General features: G+C 38.1%; 1 protein-coding gene across 1 annotated transcript; it reads left to right on the plus strand.

The window, feature by feature from the left end:
• The first annotated feature begins 723 nt into the window (after positions 1-723).
• LOC139127641 (dehydrogenase/reductase SDR family member 4-like) lies at positions 724-19,267 on the plus strand. The gene is made up of 12 exons (XM_070693556.1): positions 724-911; positions 2,696-2,873; positions 5,557-5,634; positions 6,210-6,233; positions 6,946-7,016; positions 7,567-7,618; positions 9,288-9,422; positions 10,098-10,156; positions 10,994-11,104; positions 17,310-17,412; positions 18,335-18,390; positions 18,646-19,267. The coding sequence occupies exons 1-12, from the start codon at positions 763-765 to the stop codon at positions 18,758-18,760; spliced, it is 1,131 nt and encodes a 376-aa protein (XP_070549657.1). The 5' UTR covers positions 724-762; the 3' UTR covers positions 18,761-19,267.
• The last annotated feature ends 3,656 nt before the right edge of the window (positions 19,268-22,923 follow it).

Consider the following 22,923-nt stretch of genomic DNA (forward strand, 5'->3'; position numbering starts at 1 on the left):
CTTGAAGTGCAGATGCTAAAATTTAACTGATAGCCTGTCATTTTGGCCTTTGGCTGGCAAAAATAAGCACTGCTTTAATGTCACTTAAATATAGCGCATACATATTCACTGGATTAGGAAATATTTTCACGTCTTGTTCCGAAGTTCGTCGTTCGCCGGTAACTTTGAGACTCAAAAGTTACTGCACTGCCATTTATACAAGTAAGAACTCAGTTGTATATATCTCAATAAACTCAGATTTTTAATTCAATTGAACGTTCTGGTAGCATTGTAGGAATGTAATATATTCTCAGTAGGCCTAGTCTTTTTATCATTTTTTAAAAATTGTTTTATTTATTTCTCTCTGTAACGTCTATCATTTTAGGTATATTTTTCTTTAGTAATGACTAAAGGCCTGAAATAAAAATAATAAATAATACAATTTAATTTTCAATTCTGGTATGGTCCGAAATAATGTAACAATAATGACAATAACAGATAATGTGAGTACCTCAGGCCAAAAGGGATTAAAATATGCAATTCAAGGTGAACACACTCGGCGACGACACAGCGCCTGACATTTGCCCAATATGTAGGTCAACTGTTGAATACGCGCGATGTGATCGGTTTTAGCTTGAGACTGATTTTCTATACCTTCTACGGTGAACGGGTCAAACGTGAGCACGGAGCATAATAGCTTGCCAGTCTATACCACGTGACATGCGCTGTACAAAATGACCTCATTTGACCAGACAGGCAGACTTTCACATAGAGAACACAACCATGTCAGTACTAAACAAGTGTTTGGTGTGTCTGTGTAGAAACCAAGGTAGACTGTTTCCGTTTTTTGTGACGAGAATGGCGTCATTATCGAACGTAGCGGCGAGAAAACTGGAAGGCAAAGTTGCTGTGGTAACCGGATCGACCGATGGGTAAGGAATTCGTCTTTTTTAGTTTTCACCATTTTGAAGGTCAAACAAATAAAGGAAATTTAACCCGGCGTGGGGGCAAGGCAATAAATAAACAGCATGGCTGTACAGAAAAGATATCTTTATTTCGTCAATCGAAGACTAGACTATCAAAAATATGTGAATTAGCAAAAATTTACGTAGTACTCACAAAGCATGTAGGTTCATTGAAAGTATTTTCAGCTTTCTCACAGTGATATTTTTATAAGTTTCAGGTCCTGTCACACCTTGACGATTTAGCCAGCGTATGCCAACGTATGAACAATTTGGCGAATACGCTGAACGTACGTTGAATACGTCCGAAACTGACTCACAAGAAACGTAATTCCTTCGTTTTACTTGAAACCCCCTCCCCCCCCTCAAAACGAAAGTTCTTATGCGAAATCAATATCGTATTTTGATGCCGTTTCTGACAATCCCACACGCACCTCTCCGATCCGCACGCCCATGAAAAAAATACCGGAAGGGCACATAAATTAATAACCTCCACTTTACGCGTTTCACTTTGTAAGACAGAACATTTTCATATCTATCTCGCACGTAGGAAAATGTTTCAGATACATGTTTCAAGTTGAAAAAGCATGCAAGTTTTTTGTTGTCTCTTCCGTCTCCGTATTTTGTGGTCATTCTGTTCTCGATGAACGCGAAGGTAGTTTTGCGTTCTCGGTGCAAAGTCGCACTTCTAAAACAACTTAAATCCTTATGCGATTTTGACACATACAAAACGAAATATTAAGCTTTTACCCCCCCCCCCCCCCCAACGAAAGAATTACGTTTGTCGTGCGTCAGCTTTTATTATCAACGGCCCCTTATGGGTAAGTTTTATAAATGCACGCTGGTATACGTCGTAATACGCCGAAAACTTTTGTGCATGCACAAAACTTTTTTGACGTCTGCCAGCGTATTGCTCATACGACCCGCACAAGCGGGCCAAGAGTTGTAGGTAGGTTACGCGCTCGTTACTTGTAAGTTACTCATAAGTTAAAATACGTCGAGATAATTGTCTAGAGCATCAAAAACGTATTTTTACCAATGAGTACGTTATGAATACGCTATGTATACACCGAACAATGGAAAATACATCGTTGGTTCAGCAGGCCAGCGTTTTAGAGAACTTTTGATGCGTCGGCATACGCTGGCTAAATCGTCAAGGTTTGATGTAGGGCCCAAACGAGTATATAAACGAAAAAATTGCAAAATATGATTCCATGCAATAGAGACTGACCTCAGCGTGTTGAATATAATAAGTCTTAATTGACAAGTATATTTTTTCATTAAGGCAGGCCCTGAATGAACTCAAAACAGAAATTGATATATTTCTCACTGCATCAAAACACAATAATACAGATAAATTCACATTAATTACTGTTTGTTTTGATGGCGATGTTTTCAAACCAACTCAGAGCGTTTTTTTAACAATGTAGATAATGTGCAGCTTTTCTGATATACAAAGATTACATCGCTTGTTTATATATATATATATATATATATATATATATATATATGTATATGTATGTATGTATATACATTGAAAATAAATCATTTTGGTGATTATGATTTGCATTATGTGCATTTTAAAATTTATCGTTTGCTGCAATAAATTTTACACTGCATATTCTCAAGAAGAGCTTGTTCATTTTTTTTCCTTTAACCACAGTTCTTTTCCACGTATAAACAGTGCATTTAGCACATTGTGAATATATTCCTGGCGATTAAAATTTCAAAAGAATTGATATTGTGTCTTCTAGGATTGGATTGGCCATCGCGCGGAGATTGGCGGAAGACGGTGCACAGGTGGTTGTTAGCAGTCGAAGACAAGAAAACGTAGATAGGGCAGTGAAGACACTAACATCTGAAAACCTGGATGTGTCTGGCATGATCTGTCATATAGGAAATGCAGAACAAAGGGAGCATTTATTAGCAACTGTAAGTGAATTTGTTTGATTTTGGAACATACATTCAAAATGAAGTCTTCCGCATTATGTGAATGCTTATTCTAACAAATATCAGGGATTTTCATATATGCGTCCACTGATTTTTAATTTACCAAATTTCGTCGATTTTTGGCGTTTTTAAGATAAATTCTGAGAGTCTGGAACGGCTCACGAAGCAACTAGACAATTCCTTGTGAACCATTGACTTTGTAAAATTTTAAAGGGACAGCAGAAAAAAAAATAATACTTTTCATTAAGATACTTGCCTTAAACGAAAAACTTACACTTTTGCTCGAACTTTCCCCCATGAAATTTGCAAACATTCCCTTACCCTAATCAATAATAAAAAATACGGGTCACCATACAAAATTTATACCAGAGAAATACAGTACCTTATATTTACCGATATTTGTAATTCAAAATGTTCGCCATTCCTTTGTCCACTCTTGGGAAAACAAAACGTTCAATTTTTGATGAGCTAAGACTCTGAAAGTTTTTCTTGCTCCGAGAGCTTTAAAAATGAACTTAACAAGTAAATGTTTGAGAGTCAGAATGTCTGTCCCCGATGTGCATTCTAGCTTAAATCTGTTCAAGGAAAACTGGCTAACTTGTTCTTGTTTGTAATTAATTCATCCGGTTGCTAGAAAATACATCGTACAGTGGTACCTTCACAACTAGTTGACATTTAAACACTAGTAAATCGCCAGTAAGCTGTGAAATTCTCACGGGGAGGGGACTTTCTATTACTTGCCACTTAATACACGTGCCCAATGCATCTTGGTCTAAAGTGGGGTATCAGTTACACTGTAACCAAGGGTCTGAAATGAGGTCGAGTTTTCAGCGCCAGTTCGTAACATACACAAAGGAATTTCAACCGTACTTTCCCCTATCGATAGCTAGCTAGCCACGACTGGCTCTGGGCTGCACTCAATAGGCATCGATATCATTTTCTGTCGCAGGGAAACCATGAAAGAGACCCCCTAGCTTCGGCCAAAGTAAATCTCAAATTTGTTAAAAAACACCGTCAATAATTGGTTAGAACTCCTCATACGGAAGACTTTTGGCCAATAGAACACACCCAAACAAAGGGGCTTCAGTACTTCTAGTATTTGCCATGACAGCTCCACCATAGCAGCATGAGCGAGTTCTTTACGGACGAATGGCCGGACTTCTTGTGGTTCGGAATGTTAAAAACACCAGACAGTCTGTAACTTGTGATAACGGGTAGTTTTCAGAAGTTGGACCAAAATTTGGTTGGAGTGAAAGATATGTTCTTTCACCAAAAGTTTTAGTATTTCCAGATTTTGGGTTTTTTTTTTGGGGGGGGGGGGGCAAATCATGGCCTGGCCAGCAACACTGTACAACAGTACAGGCTTTGCGGCCGATCACCCGTCCATGTAAATGCTTATTTTTTACCCTATAACATTTTGACGCTATGTCTTTTGACCTGGGTCAAAGAACATAGAGGTCTAAAATTAGGCCCTAAAAGTACGAGACTTTAGGTCTAAAATGGGCCCTCGATTTTTTTATGTGCGGCCGCACACCCCTACCACTTCTCTGAACAAGTACCCCCCCGGGGAAATTCTTTCCCAGAGATATGGAAACAGTACTAGTATTACCACTGTCAGTGATGGTTGCAGCTATGAAGAGATTAACACGATTCCTTCATGGCAATGGAGGGGACTATCTTCGTCATAGTAGAAATCTGCTAGTCGAGGGATCTTGTGACTCAGTTCGAGCTAAACACACAAGATAATCTTGAATTATACCCGGGATGTTGTCTGAGCATATGTCTACAGCCTTGATTTGCTGGTGCTCACCACTGCTATCACGCTTGAATTTCACGCGTCCATTGAATAACTAACCGCTTTGCATTGAATAATTTTGTCTCAATGATGAATTGCACTCGCATTCGCTGACCCATACTACCCTTGGAAAAAGATTACGCGAATATTTTAATGAAAAGAGAACCATGTTGTTTCGTGTTTTTTTTTGCAATGTAAGACTAGCTGACTTTTATGAGAAGATTTAAGAACTACTATAAAATATTAAATGTCACATGCAGAGGATCCTCAATAATTCAGTCTGTTTGGTTAGTTTTTAGTTGTCATCGATGTCAGTAAAGGATATAGACCCACCTCTCCCAGTATATCTATAAACATACACATCCATTGTGGCTAAGGCGTTTTGTTTTACAAGCCTATGACACCTTAACGGATCGGTACCACTCTGCAAACAAAGTGCATTTTGCTTTGTATATTATTCATCTGAAAATGTGGGTTTTTTTGCAAATAATACCGAGGAACATTAAGTCTGTGCTGTCGCAATCCAGTGAAGTCTACATCAATTTTTTTGTCAGATCTTTCGTTTCTTTCTGGTTCTTTTTCATTATTCTAGCAAAAAAAAAATATGATTTTAGTAATAAAAGATATTATCATTAAAGCGATGTCTACAGTCAGGCGAATGGTGGATGTTCTCCTGAGCCTATTAAGCTCTACTTGCAAAAACAACTTTCTGTACAATCACATTTGACTTTGTGCATTGTGTTATCGCCCTGTGTGACGTTCACAATAACAAACAGCACTAATGTGCTCTCTCTCTCTCTCTCTCTCTCTCTCTCTCTCTCTCTCTCTCTCTCTCTCTCTCTCTCTCTCTCTCTCTCTCTCTCTCTCCAGACAGCAGAACGACATGGTGGTATTGATATCTTAGTTCAGAATGCTGGAGTAAACCCACACGTCGGACCAATGCTAGAGGTAAGTCTATCAAAGTTGATCAAACCATTCATTTGGTACTGTCGGTATATGAGTTAAAACATCTTCACTTTCAATTCTGTACAACGCCATATACAATACTTTACTACAGTCTTAGGGGGACATATCAGACGCCCTGATAGGACTAGACACAAACATCAGAGGAAAATATATTTAAGTGCAAACCGCTTCTTAAGAAGAACAGGTGGTTGATGTAGCGAGTTACATCAATCAGAGGAAAAATAATGCCAGTATGAAAACACTTACCGCTTTTGTTTTGATAAGTGTTTCTCACACGGGTCACAGCGCAGAACATGTTACAAGAGAAGCTGTAAGACAAGAGCTTTATATCGCATGGCAATTAACAGAGCAAGAACATAATATCATCATGAGACAACAATACGTTGCATTTAAGAACCACGAATATAGCGGTAACACCTAGATGATGCAAAACACGTTTAACACCAGGCAACAAACGTACAAAAATAAAAACACAATTTTTCTTTGTTTTGTTTTGTTTTTTTGTTTTTTGTTGACATTTCTCAATTTTGATCAGTATTTTCAATGTTTCCTTCCAGACCACTGAGTCACAGTGGGAAAAGGTAAGATGAAAAGACACAAATGTTCTCTCTCTTAATGACAGAAGTTACTCTCCTTTAAGTTATCTCACACTTTAGTTTGTCTATTTTCAGAGCAGACGCAATGCGCTTAGTCACGAGTCTTTGCAAGTTTTTCGCAACGCTGTCCAACCTTGCCAGGTTCACTAAGCTATGAAGAGAAACTGTTAGTAACTTAGATTAAAAATGTTCACCACTCCGATTGTCTATTTTAATTGTGTGATGTATTCTATAATATGGGCCTACGTCCATGAATGTATATATGCATATGCTTGCGTTCGACTGTACACATAGTACAGATGACATTACGTAGATACACTATGTCATCAGCTAATACCAATAGTACAGAGACAATTTGCCATATGTGCAATTTCAGGGTAACTCGTCTTAACACTTTGAGCGCCAAAGTCAATTTTTGTCATCTTTACAATATGTTCAATATGTTCCCCAGTCAAATTCTTTTCAGATTTTTGCCAAAACTTTTGGTGAAAAACTGTAGCCAATGAAACATGATGTCCATTTGATTCAAAATTATCAAAAGAACTACAGAAAAATTCAGAAAAATTGGTAAAATGTTGCACTGAAATTTTAGTGGGAAAAATTACAGCACTCAAAGGGTTAACCAGTTATATCATTTTCATATTGATAAATTCGTGTTTTTGTCTTATAGATACTGATTTACATTATTCTCTCACAGGTTTTCCATATTAATGTGCATAGTACGTTTTTCCTTACAAAAAAAGCCATACCTTATATGGAGGCCAGAGGGTAAGTCAAGTCATTTCGTCCCAGATGTTGCTGTAATTATGCAAAAAGTAAAGCACCCACCAAGAAGTCCAAAAAGAGAAACAAATGTAAAAAAAAAAAACAATTAAAGGATAATACACAAGAAAATAAAAATATCACAAAAATATTGCATACACTAAGCTTATTTGCTGTAGTTTTTGATGCTCGACCAAACTAAATCGTGTGAATTTGTGTAAGTTTAATACTTATAAGTTTAATCATTAGTATTCCGAGGTTAATGTTTGTGTTTGGGGATCGATTTCCTCACAGTGTATTTGTGTTGGCATGATTTGGAGTGTGTGTGCATGCATGTGATTTACATGCACGGAGATATTACGGGAAGGGAACGCCCGCGGACTTGTGAAGAGGTCAAACCATGTAGTTTTGCCATAGCGTAAACGATTGACTATATTGTATGAAAACGACCATTAAACCAAAGAAAAAATGTAAGCCCTAACAAACTTTAAGTGGATTTAGATACACTACATCGTGTCCTCTATTAAAGCCAGTCTTTTTTTTCCATTTTTAACAGTGGAGGTTCGATTTTGTATATGGCAAGTATAACTGCGTACGTACCGTTTCAGGTAAGGGTACTGCACAACATGTTCTACCGAGAGAGAGAGAGAGAGAGAGGAGAGAGAGAGAGAGAGAGAGAGAGAGAGAGAGAGAGAGAGAGAGAGAGAGAGAGAGAGAGAGAGAGAGAGAGAGAGAGAGAGAGAGACAGACAGACAGACAGACAGACAGACAGACAGACAGACAGACAAAGTACAATAATAGTAAGGGAAATCAAATCACAGTTTATTTATTTATTTATTTATTTATTTGTTTATTTATTTATATTTTCGAGTTCAGCGTTACATAGTAGATTTAACATTATTTGTAAATAGCCCTTCAGGAGCAAGGTGGGTTGGTCAATCGTTAGCCAGAATGACGTAGAAGTGAACGAAATGATAGCCAGTGCCACAATAGAGGAACACGTAAAATCAACACGAATCATCGGAATAACATCGGCGTCATTTCTGAGGTTCTGCAGTTTAATTTGCCAGTCTTATATGCATTCTTTCTTGTCCACATTATCTAGTATTCACTGATCCGCATGGCCAGAAGAATAGAATTATAGTCTGAGCGATTTTTCACGGATTACTGGATTTGCTCAACCGACGATACAAGTACTATTGAAATTTGATTGGAAATACACGAAAATAACTTCATAACTATTGTATTAACACGATGCTTAAGGTAGTTTGCGCGTCAAAAGTGAAAGATTTAGACTGTTGCTAGAACTTTGCTAAAACATATTTCAACCATACTCTCACCAAATAAGTGATTAACAAAAATGATAAGGGGTTACTATGCAATGTTTGATTCTAGAGAAACAAAACATTTAATATTTACCGATAAAATGGCATTCAAAAAGGCCGCCATTCCTATGTTACCTCTATGGGAGAAAATAAATTTGTCAATTTAACAAAAGCTTGGACGATGAATTTTTTTCTTACTCAAACAGCTTTAAAATAAACCAATCAAGCGATTGACAAGAAGAGTATTCCATTGCCCACAGCCTAAGCAAAAGCGCAGTGCAATAGTGTCACTTTCCCAGAATACCCTCTGGGCGCCGTACCTTTATTTTTAGCCAAGATATATGTGAAACATCGCTGAAAAAATTAACATAGATTGCAGAATTAGTGTTTGCGGTCATGCATGTCGGTCAACACGATAGCTTACTTTGCAAGCAATCTGTTCCTAACCAGACCTTCGACATTCATAATCTCTTTGTAATCATCAACATTAAAATTTCGTTTGATTTAGTAGCTTCGAATTCGGCGTGTGTGTGTCGTTCTGTATTTCTGTATGGACCATTCTGAATATTTTACAGAACTATGTGGAGATGAACTACTTATTTGACGTCCATTCTACGTTCACTAATATTGAGGACCGCAAGCGTAACCGTTTAACCCTCCGAGCACTGTAATTTTCTCCCGCCAAAATTTTAGTCCAAAATTTTACCAATTTTTCGTAATTTTTCTGTAATTTTTTTGATAATTTTTGACCAAATAGACATCACATTTCATTGGCAACAGTTTTCTCTCAAAATTTTGGCAAAAATCTGAGAAAAATTGACAGGGGTCTATTTTATGTTGCGGACAAAAATATACTTTGCCGCTCAAAGGGTTAAGCTGTGTAATTCGAAACACATGGTATCATATGATGCGTTGTAAATAATGGAATTATTGCGTGATTTGTACTTTTCAGTTATTTGGCGCATACAGTATATCCAAGACAGCGTTGGTGGGCTTAACCAAGGCACTGGCCCCACCACTAGCAGAGAGGAACATACGGGTGAACTGCCTTGCTCCTGGAATTATCAAAACAAAATTCACCAGTTTTGTGAGTATTTTCAGTCTTTTTAGTTTGCAGAGAATACTTGTGCTCAGACTGAGCGAACATATTCTGACTAGAGAATTTTTTGAACAAAATCATTGCGCGTCATCTGAAGCAACTCAGCCTTTGTGATCCCTAATGTACGCATGCGCAGAAAAGGCTTTTGCCTCCCCAGGCAGCTTTCGCGTTCCTAAGTAAACCGCAGCAAGCATTGGCCCGCGCAGATTAAAGCAGCCCGTCTTTAGATTTGCAGTGGCAGAGTTGGTGGTGAATTGAATCCACGCATACCTGACATGAGATAAAAGCAATATTTCTTTTGCATCATATAATGATCGAACTTTGACATCCATACAAATACGTCATGTATACGTCAGAGTTGATGATAAAACAACGGTAGACAAACATCGTTCTGTTAAAATATTTCGTAAACTGCCCTCTCCTGGCAGTTTTGGAAAATTGAAATGAGAACAATTACACACTGACGTAATCATCGTGGTTGTGATGAGAATTGGATGGAGGTAGTACGCGCTTCAAAAAATTGTGCCACCTGGGCGCAAAAATGTAGGTTTAGTCATGGCAGGTCACTTACTGTGCCCACGTCGCCTGGAGAATTTCACTGCCTCAAACTTTCTAAGTTCCTAGCTCACATGTCGCATTGGTTTGTACTTTCATTATTTCTAGATCACAGACGATGATGGCATGCTGCATAATTATGGCCTAAGCAAGACTCCCATGAAGAGGTAGGCGGTTTTACACTTGTCAACAAAGATAAACACTGGTCAATGCATAGGGATAGGGAGCCCAGAAATCTGGTTGTTGTTGTTATTGTTGTTGTTGTTTATATTTGTCATGTTTTGTTGTTGTTGACCAATAGAATTCAACGAACATAACTTTCGTGCGTTTTTTTAAATCTCAATGTAGATGTCATAAGAAACACTACAAGGTCACTATCATTATTATCACTATCATTGTTGTTGTTGTTGTTGTTGTTGTTGTTGTTGTTGTTGTTTATATTTGTCATGTTTCGTTGTTGTTCACCAATAAAATTCAACGAGCATAACTTTCGTGCGTTTTTTTAATCTCAATGTAGATATCATAAGAAACACTACAAGGACACTATCATCATTTTACACAATACAACTCTCTCTCCAATGTACACTCTCTTCCTATAATGGCTTATAGAAGAAGATATTGCGTTGGTAAGAGAGCTGCGGTGGGTCAAATGATGAAAATAATCTTGTCGTGTTTCTTATGACATCAACATTACGTTTGAAACAACAACACATTAGTTATGTTCGTTGAATTTATTGGTCCACAACAACAACGACAACAGCAACGCAACTAATATGAAAAATAAGCAAGATGCCTACACGAACCTTACAGTTGGACTTTTCACCAATACCACACACACTGAAAGCTGGAACAGATTTCAGGCCGGTTTTCCCTCCACTGATAAAGTGGAGTACACAATCTATAGGCAATTTTTTTGCATAATCTGTCCAATCGCGACGGTGACTCTATTTGCACAACAATGTTTGAGATTTCAATCTGCAGATTTAATCTTTACCCCCTTTCAGGTTTGGCGAGCCTAGTGACTGTGCAGGCGCTGCAGCTTTTCTGTGTTCGGATGACGCGTCGTTCATCACTGGGGAAACTATCGTCATTGCAGGAGGTATTGATTCCAGACTGTGATGGAAGATACCATTATTGAGGCAGGGGCCATGACTCACTACAAGGGCAAACTGCTTTCATAAATTTTATAGAAAATCTAAATTTTCGTGATATTGACATACTGTTTGAAGCATTTGTGGTCAGCAAAGTTACAACATTATACATTGTTTTCGGTTGAATTTGTATGAATTTATAAAAATACGATTGGAACTAATTTGGGATAGTTGGATCTTTATATTTTTCAAATTTCTCAAACGTGTTAGGTGCCATATAGCTGAATATTACAAATTACTCATAAAAACAAGTGTATAACTTAAAAAGAAAAGCAGATGAGCTTACATTTGCAGATTAAACGGACATTACTTCACCATCCAATTATCCCAAATTAGTTCCAATCGTGTTAAAATCAGATTGCCGATTAGAATCTTATATGACGTCGCTTTGTAAGTGCCTTCTATAACCCATTTGTCGCTCGGAGCCGCGGTCAGCTATGGTGCCATTTGAAGCTTTACCAACAAGCACGGGGCAAAAGGTTAAGAGGAGAAAAAATAAAACTTATTTTGATTATTTTTGTTGTACGTTTGCATTTAATAAAAATTAACAAACAAAGGTAATAGGAAAATGGGGTATCATATATATATAAACATATATGTATATATATATATATATATATATATATATATATATATATATATATATATATATATATATATATATATATATATATACTGAGAATCTAGGAACTTGTAGTTGTCACTCTACAGGCTGTTTCATGCGCTAAGCAATCATCAGGAGTGAGGATATGGCGGGAATGAGACTGTTTATATTGTGTTGCAGGTGAATATGCATATTCAAATAAGCGGTTGTGGCCAATGTCAAGTCACCACAAGCAACGATCAGAAACATTACATTGGACTCACCGACTCAACCTTCAAACAAAGATACACGTATCACAAGTACACATTAAAAACACCCAAGCACAGAAATAGCACAGAACTCTCAAAATTCATATGGAAACTCAGAGACAACAACATAAACTACGATATCAAATGGTCTATTGTCGACAGAGCTTCTATTCCCCCTATTCAAATAAAACCAAACGCTGCAACCTTTGCAGAATGAAAAACTCCATATATTTATTCAGATAGCAAATCCACCCATAACAAACGAGCAGAACTCCTCTCAAAGTGCAGACACCGCAGCAATTTCCTCCTCATTAATAACTGACTTGCCATTGGCCACAACCACTTATTTGAATATGCATACTCACCTGCAACACAATATAAACAGTCCCATTCCCGCCATATCCTCACTCCTGATGATTGCTTAGCGCATGAAACAGCCTGTAGAGTGACAACTACAAGTTCCTAGATTCTCAGTATTACCGCCCTGCAGAAATGCATTGAGCACTATACTTTGCCTGCATTGACAAGCAAACCATTTTCGTATATATATATATATATATATATATATATATATATATATATATATATATATATATATATATATATATATATATATATATATATATGGCAGAGAATAAAAGCGTTACAACAACTCAGAAAAAGAATATACTATATCTCAGAAATCACCCCAAAATACAAGGGAGAAAGTTTAAGGGAAAACCTTCACTATCTTACTTTTTCGAATATTTAGAATGTTATTTTTCCTCGTAGAGTTAACACAGGGGTGCCGGCTATTTTGATTTCAAATATTGCAAAAGTTTGATAATTTGTTTCCCTAGTTCCAAACTTTGAACGGTGACCCCGGATTCTTTGTGTTGATTTGGTAAGAAAATGGTTAAAAGCTTCATTCAGGAAAGTTTGAGTAAAAGTGTAAGTCTTTTACTTTCGAGGCGCACACTACCTTAAAATGGCCAGTTAATGTGGAATTTAAGATTCTGTAAAGAACTCTCCTAGGCATCTGGAAATGGCAATCAGTCTATAACTGAATGGATCTACTTTGGAAGCAGATTTATGTACATGTAATATTAAGCTCTTATTCAATGAACTGCGCATCTTACCTGAAGCAAATGCCATATAAAATCATTTCAAAAGTGCCTCGAGGGCGAATATTCAGACTTTAAATTTTTCACAATTATTTTCTGTCTAACCACTAGTGGGACTTTGAAGCTTTAGTTTCCGAAAATCAGAATTTTTTTCTTAATTAGTTAACACAGGGGTGGCAGTCGATTTGAAATTATCTAGTACCAAACTTTGGACTGTCAGCCAAAATTTGTATTCTTGATTTGGTAAGAGAATAGTTGAAAGTTGCATTGAGGAAAGTAACATTTTAAGTCCTTTACTTCCGAGATGTATACTACCGTAATCAGACGACAATCTCAAGCAGTTCGCAATAGTGTTTCAAATTAAATCGCTGGAGGCGTTGTCCAACGTGTATGCCATCTATTAAGTGAAGCAACGCAAGGGGTTACCGCGGCACTTGTATAAGGAATGCAAGTTTTGAAAGTATCAACATCAATATTTCAAATTGAGACTACCGAAATAATGATAGTCCTAGTTTATAACAACGACTAGTGTACATTCTCTACAAAATATATACCTTTTCTAAACTTACACAACTACAATTTCTCGCCAGTCTTTCGATTACATCATGGGATATCCCGTACTCGATCGTTCTCACTCAACGTCGTCTACAAATGATTAATTAAAAGTATCACACTATCTCCCATGTCTTTCTCGTACGACCTTGAACCACAACCTTCTTACGCGTTGGCCACGTTAGGGACGCGTACGCCATGGAAGAGCGTTACACTCTCACACCTTTTTTATAACCAGTGTCCTCGCTGGTCAAAACGAGTGACGAAACATGGAGATAGCTGACGATTGCAATCTACTTAAAATAAAAAGATACATTAATTGTAAGGCAGTGTGGTTAAAATACGCATAAATCACATATTTTACAAGTAAGCATGAAGTGTGCTGATAAATTCGTGTCCATTGAAAATTACAGACTGACATTAACGCATCTCAAATACTTAGAGAAATACTAATACAGTTACTTAGAATACATCTAATGACAAACTCAAAGTGCGGCTATTCAACCTATAAGAACAAAAGAAAATCGGCTGAAATCAATCAAAATGCGACATATCATTGATAGTTTTCTTTAATTTGTCTGAAAGGTGAGGATGTTTTGAACTGGAAGGTGGTGGACGTTGAGAAGGGTGATGTAATTTTGTCTCATGTATTCTGATATCATCTCCAAAAACTCATTGGGTCAAATCTAAGTACCATTGTATCACTTTCGAATCACTATAGCACTGGTATTTCTAGCCAAATGAGTAGATAAAAAAACAAAACAACCAAACTCCTGTACACGAACAACATGAACAACAAAATACAACAACACTTCATCAACAAAACAAAACAAAACAACTTCCAAGAAAGAATAGCCTTCTTTGCATACAAGTCCAGAATATTAACCTATGAAAAGGGTAGTTTCCGAAGTACCAGAAAATACAGTCAACAAAACTGAAAAGTCATGCATCTTGCACGTTGTTGTCGAACCTTATGAGTGGGTGTCTTCCGAATTACTGCTCGTCATTATCAGTTCATTCGTCAGGTAATCTCGTACAATTCAAACTTCTTCAGCCATTTCTATAGACAACCATTCTCTCGTCCGGTGCATCTTCGTGGCATGACGTTAGTATCAAATTGTAAAGGAATGTTCATGCTGTTCCGAATCAGGAATCAGGATTAAGGGGAACTTCAGACCACAGTACGCGTAGATGGAGTAACTGGCGACACGGGAATTAACGTTGCGCTCGAAACTTTATTTCCCCAGGTCAGCCTGATGGCTGCCTGGGGCAACTCTAGCTCCGAGAGCCTGGAGATATGCTCACTCCAAGGCCCCCAAAGTCCGACCCTAAATTTACAATACTTTGTCAACAAGAAAACTTGCAACGCTAGTTTCACGATGATTAATACGTGTATGCATGAGTCATGTCACAACACCATTGTTTTAAATCCAAGCTGTGAAAATATGAAAAGCGATACTTGACAGCTACAGTTCTGATAAAAGTTCGACTACTTTGTCTTTCTATTGTCCAACCTTGCGTGAGACATTTCATGCATAATCATAGGAATTCACGAGACACGCGGGTGCCTGGAATGGCGCTGCCATTGAATTTAAACAAAAGAGACTTGAAAATGTAATTTGCCGCGAATTTTGAAGAATTACACCTCCGGTAAATCGTGGGAATTCAAGCCCGAGTGGCGAAATGTTGAAATTTGGCGAATTACTAGAATGAAGATTTACAGTAACCGGTACAAATTATAGAAACATGACATTAGCACCAACATTAATAATGTCACATTGCCTACCTCGGACGTCCATGCCCGCCAGCCGCCCTCCTCTCGCCGGTCATAGTTCACCTCAATCCGCTGCGGTGCATCTTCGATCAACCGCTACATATCACCATACAGTCGACGTCGCTCGTGCTGCTGGTTCACTGGTACTTCAGCCGACCCTGCCATCTCTCGTAAACGCCCATCGTTGACTCTACCACCAGATCCTGCGGATTTCAGAATCATACAATCCTCTGAATCATGTTGCTTCAGCGAGTTGAGGTAACAGTCTGGATAATAATGCTTTCAGTAACTGAAGCTGACACACCAAGATGTAGATTTTAACACAACTATAGATCTTTATTCAAGATGGCTCCTAATCTGTATGTCGCCCTAGTGTTCATTCTCCACAAACTTATACACCGTTTCTAAACTAGCATAACTAATAACTACAAAATTATCATCATATCGCACGCCTTGGCCACGTGAGGGACGCCATTGGACGGCGTTACAATTACACGTCCTCATTGTGTAAAGAAAATTGCGTGGGGACAAGGTCGTTCGATGTGCGGCGAACCCAAAACCTATTACAAGGTGTCCGAAGGTTACCTTACGTTCTGCCAAGTCGTATTGCTTCAAAACACGGTAAGGGGTTGACCATTGGCTGGGGGAGTGGGGGGGGGGCTTGGAAGACCGACCTTGTCTTCCTGATTCACCTGGTATATTTTGACGTAAATTGTAGCATGTTTTTTTAACTCTTCCCCTCTCACGGGAATCTTTCTTTCCGCTTGTAATACGCGCAGAAATTCCAATATTCGTTGTTCTCTTTGCGAAGATGCTTTCTTTCACACATGACATGACAAAACTGAATAAGGAAAGAAAGTCAAACAGCACAGATTGTACATTGAAATATTTGCAATGCTGTAAAGTTGGATCCAGGAAATAGAAGCATCCTTTACTGCAGTAGAATTACTGATTGAGAAAAATAAGAACCCATCGAGGTCTCAATCAGTAAGAAAACCACTACCACTGTCAGTTCTTAAGTTCTTCTAGGTAGTTAGAGGCATGATGAAATTACAAAAATAACCCAGTTAGTTAGGGTGGTTAAGGTAGAACGCACCTCGGGGACAGACATTCGGACTCTCAAACGTTTACAATTCTGATATACCACATGTAGGGGTTCATTTTAAAGCTCTTGGTGAAAGAAAACTTTTTACCGACCTAGTTTTTCGAAATTCAATTTTTTTTTATTTTTCTCCATAGAATTAACACAGGGATGGCGGCCAATTTGAATTTCTAATATCGGTAAATCTTGGGTAATTTGTTTCTCTATTACCAAAATTTGCACGTTGACCCCTATTTTTATTCTTGATTTTGAAAGAGAATGATTGAAAGATTCCTTGAGAAAAGTTGAAGCAAAGTTTAAGTCTTTCACTTTCGAGGTGCATACTATCTTAAGACGAAATTCAAGCTCCTGATACAGGAAAAATTCAATTTTACATATTAAATTGGGTTATTTGTTGGCCAATTTGAGTGTTAAAAATAGTTTTCATGAAGACTCAAAATATATTGGACATAAAATGATTTCCCATTATTATCGTGTCAACAGAGATAAGTGGACATCCCGATTAGAATGTTTTTACTTTTTTTTTCATTACTTAATGCAAAGAAATGCAAACTAATACCAAAAAATCAAAATGCAGCTTCTGCATATATATATATATGCAACAGACATGTCGGCATTTCTAATGTATCAAAAGCTTCATTTTCATCGCTTTTCGTGCTTCATTGCTTCATTGCAGCTTCGTTTTTCTTATTAACAGGTGTATCCTAAATATGCATTGAAAGACAAAATAAGAAATCTGGTACAGGCTATGTGGACATGCTGAATTGAGAATTCAAGGTGACATCTGTTGCTGGGCTTAACCAAGGCACTGGTCCCACAACTAACAGAGAAGAATATACGAGTAAACTGCATCGCTCCTGGAATTTTCAAAACAAGATTCGCCAATGTTGTGAGTATTTCAATCTTTTTATAAATTTGCAGAGAATACTCCTGTTCAGACAGAAAGAAAACAGCCTGACCAAACAAACTATAGAAAGAATCATCGCGCGTCCGAGTCTAAAGAAACGATTGAGCCTTTGCGATCTCTAATGTACGCATGCGCATTAAAGAGATGACTCAGCAGATAGCTGTACAAAACAAACTGCAGCAAATATTGGCCAGTGCATATGATTAAGAGAGCCTGTCGTTAGATATGTAGTGGCAGGAATTGTTGGTGAAGTGAATCCACGCGAATTCGACATTAGACAAAAATCTCACATTTACTGGACACTCGCAGCTAAGAAGGTTGACGGTGATGACACTGCATAGCGTATATAACGATCGCAGTTTGCTCACTATAAACTATGAGTAAAAACTCAAAACATTGGCACTTACCGAAAAAAACAGTCTACCATATGTTGTTATTTGTGCAGCTGTTTCAAACTAATTGTCGTCGCCATTGGCGTGTGATGCATACTATTTTAGTGATAACTGACAGTACACATAAGTAAATAATTCGTAATACATAATGATATTTTACCTATGTTTCATCAAAAAAATATATATCGCACCGTAATGATCGAGCTTGGACATCAATGCCTTGTTAGATTGTATGAATACAACAACTGTAGTCGAATATTGTTCTGCCTAAAACATTTAGTCAACTCGTCGAGTACACAGACACGCACAATAAATCTATGAAATGGCACAGCTTACACAGGTCTGTCACTTGCTCTTTCCGCGGAGCCCTCTCTCGGCAGTTTTGGGAAATTAAAATGAGAACAAAATCACGCTGACGTAATCATCATGGTGGTGATGATAAGTTCGCCGCATCAATGTTCCATAATATCAAGCATTTAAGCTGCACTGATTTACATTTTCGTTAATTCTAGATCACAAGCAATGACACGCTGCATAATCTTGGCCTCAGCCGGACTCCAATGAAAAGGTAAGCAGGTTTACACAACAAAGAGAAAATCTGATGAAGGCTTGCCGCCTATCCAAACCTTGCACCCGGATATTTCACCAAAACCATACACTTCAAAAGCCGGCGACGAACAACTCTGAGATGGGTTGTCCTCCAATTATTGTAATGGAATACTCGGCACTAGCTATAGACCAGTTTTTTGCATAATTTGTCCTATCATGACTCATTTGTAACATATTTTGATAATCTACTGATTTAATTATAATTCCATTTCAGGTTTGCTGAGCCTAGCGAATGCGCAGGCGCAGCATCCTTTCTCTGTTCTGATGACGCGTCGTTCATCACCGGGGAAACTGTCGTAGTTGCAGGAGGTATGGATTCCAGACTGTGATGGGAGGTACCATTTATTGAGGCCGGGCTATTCACTGGCGGCGTTGGAAGGGAAAACTGCTTTTCATAAATTTTATAGTGAACGGAAATTGTCGCGATATTCACATTCTGTGTGACGCATGTGTGGTTAGGGGAGCTACACCATTACCCGTTAAACTGTACTCCGTTCACTGTGCAGGGATTTATCAATTACGTTGCCGACTGAAATCTGATAAGACATCGCTTTTCAAGTGCCTTCTTTATAACCCATTTATCCATGGAAGCTGTGGTAAGCTGTGGCGTCATTTGAAGTTATACCACCATGCACGGTCCAAAGGGATACGAGGAGAAAATCACCGAAAGAATAATTTTTATAACTTTTCATCTATACCTCATCCAGGCTGCAGAATTCTTGAGGTTTTACACCGTGTCCAAGGGTCCAAAAACAGTTCAAAAGTCAAGAGTCGCGAGCAAATTTGTTATCGATAACATATCTGACAATAAACTATGTGTATTTTAACAAATGCTGCATTTAATACCAATAAATGACATAGAAACTAGAAAACCACAAAATCAGTTTGTGCTGAGCTACTTAAAGGTTACGTAGCATGTGCCTCGGGGGCAAATATTTGGACTCTAAAGTTTTTACAATTCTTTCCTTGTGTATTCACTCTTTGGGCTCATTTTGAAGCTCTTGGTGTAAGAAATATTTTCACTGTCTGAGTTTTTACGATAATCGAAATTTTTATTTTCCCCCATAGAAATTAACACAGGGATGGTTGCCATTTTGAATTCAAATCTCCTTTAATGTCTGGTTATTTGTTTTCTCTACCACCAAACGATGTACGGTAACCCAAAATTGCTATCCTTCATTTGGTAAGAGAATGGTTGAAAGCTTCATTGAGGAAAGTTTGAGTTTTTATTAAAGTCTTTCACTTCCGAGGTGCATACTGCCTTAATCAGATGATAGTCTCATGCAATTCTCAATGGTGTTTCAAAACAACTTGGACGCTGGTCAACGACTAAGTCATCTTTTAGGTGAGCCACAGTCCCTCCATTCAGAGCGGGTGGAGGGACTGTGGGTGAACTAACGTCCAAGGATCGTCACGGCACTAACCAGTCACCCAGTCACACTTTCTGTGAACAATGAAAGCATTTTTAACCTATCACCACAAATATTTGAAATTGGGTCGACCACAGCAATGATAGTCCAAGTTAATCAACAACAGCGACAACTTCGACATCAACAACTGCTCCCATTATAAAATAATTGTCACGTCCCGAGTGTCTAACAATAAAACAGCGTTAGGGGGAAGGCCGTTCGAAGTCCAGCGTACCCTGAACCGTCACAGGGTATCCGAAGGCAATCTCACGTTTCTGCCACGTCGCATTGCTCCGAAAACGTTAAGGAATGGACCACTTGATTTTCGGTTGGGTCGTCGGGAGATTGACGCATGAGTACCATTTTTCTCCGTGTCTACCGGATTTTTTTCTCAACTGTGTGAACACTGGGATCGTTTTTTTTTCTCTTCCCCTGTTAGAATGGCACGCCGAAAATAAAATAAAGAAAGACTTTAAGTAACTGTCCGTGCATTATTTTTTACTTCATATCTGCTGGCAATCTTTTTATTTTTGGTGACCTCTCGAAAATCTTTTTTGCGAAATCTTCCAAAGCCCCACCCCAGGATATCAAATGGTCCACCCCTAACGCGAGGCTGTAATGGACCGGGTTTGATGAGTCCCAAATGTAGACACAACCTTGGAATTACGAGAGTTCTTTACAGCTTCTTTGCAGTTCACGGTACGTTATGTATAAAATATCAAACAATGTCAATGAGATTTGTCAATAACAGCCACAATAAAACTGCCTGTACTTTTACAAGTGTTGTATCAAATAAGGCTTCAATGTTTTTATTACTGCTCACTGCGCAGACGTAGTGTTACAGTTTTGATGCTAAAGATTAATAATTAGAACTCGTTTCAAGCTGTAGAATTAGGAAGGGCGTTCCTCCATTTCCCAATTCGACCAGTAGATAAAAAAAATGTTGCAGCTTACAGTGAGCCGACAAAATACTCTCTTAATAAGGGAATTAACTCTCACACCAGAAGCGAACATTGCTTTCTTTTACTTAAGCTCCAGATACTCTAAGCTTCGAAATTTTGAAAAAAATTCTTTTTCCGATGAAACAAAAATTCGCTATTCTCCATGCAATTTGTGATTATCACATAAGCGATTTACCGCAAATTACCAGAAAACTGCAATTTTAAAATAATCGAAAGGTGTTCTCTGTGGTATGTCCATGGAAATTTAAACTCCATGTCACAAAAATTAGCCGGTGAATACTTGACCTTTGTACATTATGTTGTGCAATAAGTTAACATCAGTGTTTGTTCGGTAGACATCATCTTCGGAGAATGAATCGGAAAAATAAGTCCCTGGTGAAGGATTTGGACGTATTAAGGTACTATGCGCCTCGCTTGTAAAAGACGAACTTTTGCTCAAACTTTCCTTGGGGAATCTTTCAGCTGTTCGCTTTCGAAATCAAGAATAAAAATCGAGGTCATCATTAGTAAGGGACAGCAACTCCACACATCGTTCATATATTAGTTATTTGCGTTTTAATGTATAGTAGTGTGTGTTTTCTGTTTCACTGTCTTGTGTATAGAACCGATTAGGCACAGAGAGACACAGTGGCTGTAATCTGCGTGTTAGGGAAGTCTTAGCCTAGATTCTATTCGTCGCTTACGGCCTCCATGCCTCCGACCCCTAAAGAATAGGCTACCCAGGATTTCCAGTGAAATTCAAAATGGCCGCCAATGCGGTAACTCTATGGAAAAGGACTTCTTTTCGAATTTCGAAAAACTAAAACGTTGAAAATTTTTATTTCACCGAGACCTTCAGATAGTCCCACAAGATCAAAAACATGTGAAAGTTTGAGAGTCAGAATTTTGTCCCTAAGGTGTATTCTACCTTACTGTAAAATTCCGAATGCATTTACTTATATTTACTGAAGATAAACTCAATATAAAACGGTAATTTTAATGACTTTATTAAATAAACCAAATAAGCACGCCGTGTCATAGGCTTGCAAAACCTTGCAGAAATAATCAGGTATTTGGGTCAATAAGGCGAAGGCACGTACAGTACACCACGCACACCACTTCAAATATTAGGAATGTGAAACCTTGTAAAAATAATCAGGTATTGAGGTCAAAATATGAAGGCACGGTCCCCTAACACCGATGAATCATGGTAAATGGAAATGTCATATGGTACAAACTCCGATAATGAGGTTTGAAATTTACTTCAGGAAGCTAGATAAGAAAATGTGTCTTCTTCTTGTACCATCTCCTTGATGAAGGGTCAGTGATGTTAACGGTACATTGTCATTTCAATAAGCTGTCGTCTGGCACAGCCTCTCATGTGGATAGATAACAGCAATGAGAGCGCGTGACTTAACTCACACGATGGTTCAACTCGGTGATAACGGCCACTGTACTGTACCCCTGGTATGGGTCAAAAGTGTAAAAAAACCACAGTTACAGTTATAAATCACACTTCAGAATGTGTACCTTGTAGTTGGTTTATCTGATACACATTTTCAAAACCTGGAACCCATCGATCTGAGTGACGCACCACAAAGCCGTAATAACAAGCCAGTTTGTATCACGTGACCTGTGATACACTTAATAATATATATATTACATCATGGGGACAGACAGGTAGTCTTAGTTAGCAGAACCAGTTTGACGTTACGAACACAACCATGTCTGTACTCACAGGTGTCTGGTTTCTCTGTGTAGAAACCAAAGTAGATTTCTTCCAGTCGGGGTGATGAAAATGACGTCATCATCAAAAGTATATGCAAGAAAACTGGAAGGCAAAGTTGCCGTAATAACGGGCTCTACCGATGGGTAAGCAAATTGTTTTCATTTCTAAGCCGGATTTTCGGTGAAAAACAAAGCTTATTCCATCCAACTTATGATTGACTTGACGTAAGCACAAGTGAGTGAAAAAAGGAAAAAAATGCGTATTTAAGCTCACTCCTTCGTCCAATGAGATGCAAGCTGCCAATGACAATAACTAGGTACAGATCATATTCAAGTAAGTAAAACATAAAATAGTTATTCAGTAGATGGTTGTTCATCGTTACCTCCAGCTAGTGGTGAAAAACTTACTACTAC

The sequence above is a fragment of the Ptychodera flava genome, unplaced genomic scaffold, assembly GCF_041260155.1.
Source record: "Ptychodera flava strain L36383 unplaced genomic scaffold, AS_Pfla_20210202 Scaffold_34__1_contigs__length_2629520_pilon, whole genome shotgun sequence".
Classification (NCBI taxonomy): Eukaryota; Metazoa; Hemichordata; class Enteropneusta; family Ptychoderidae; genus Ptychodera; species Ptychodera flava.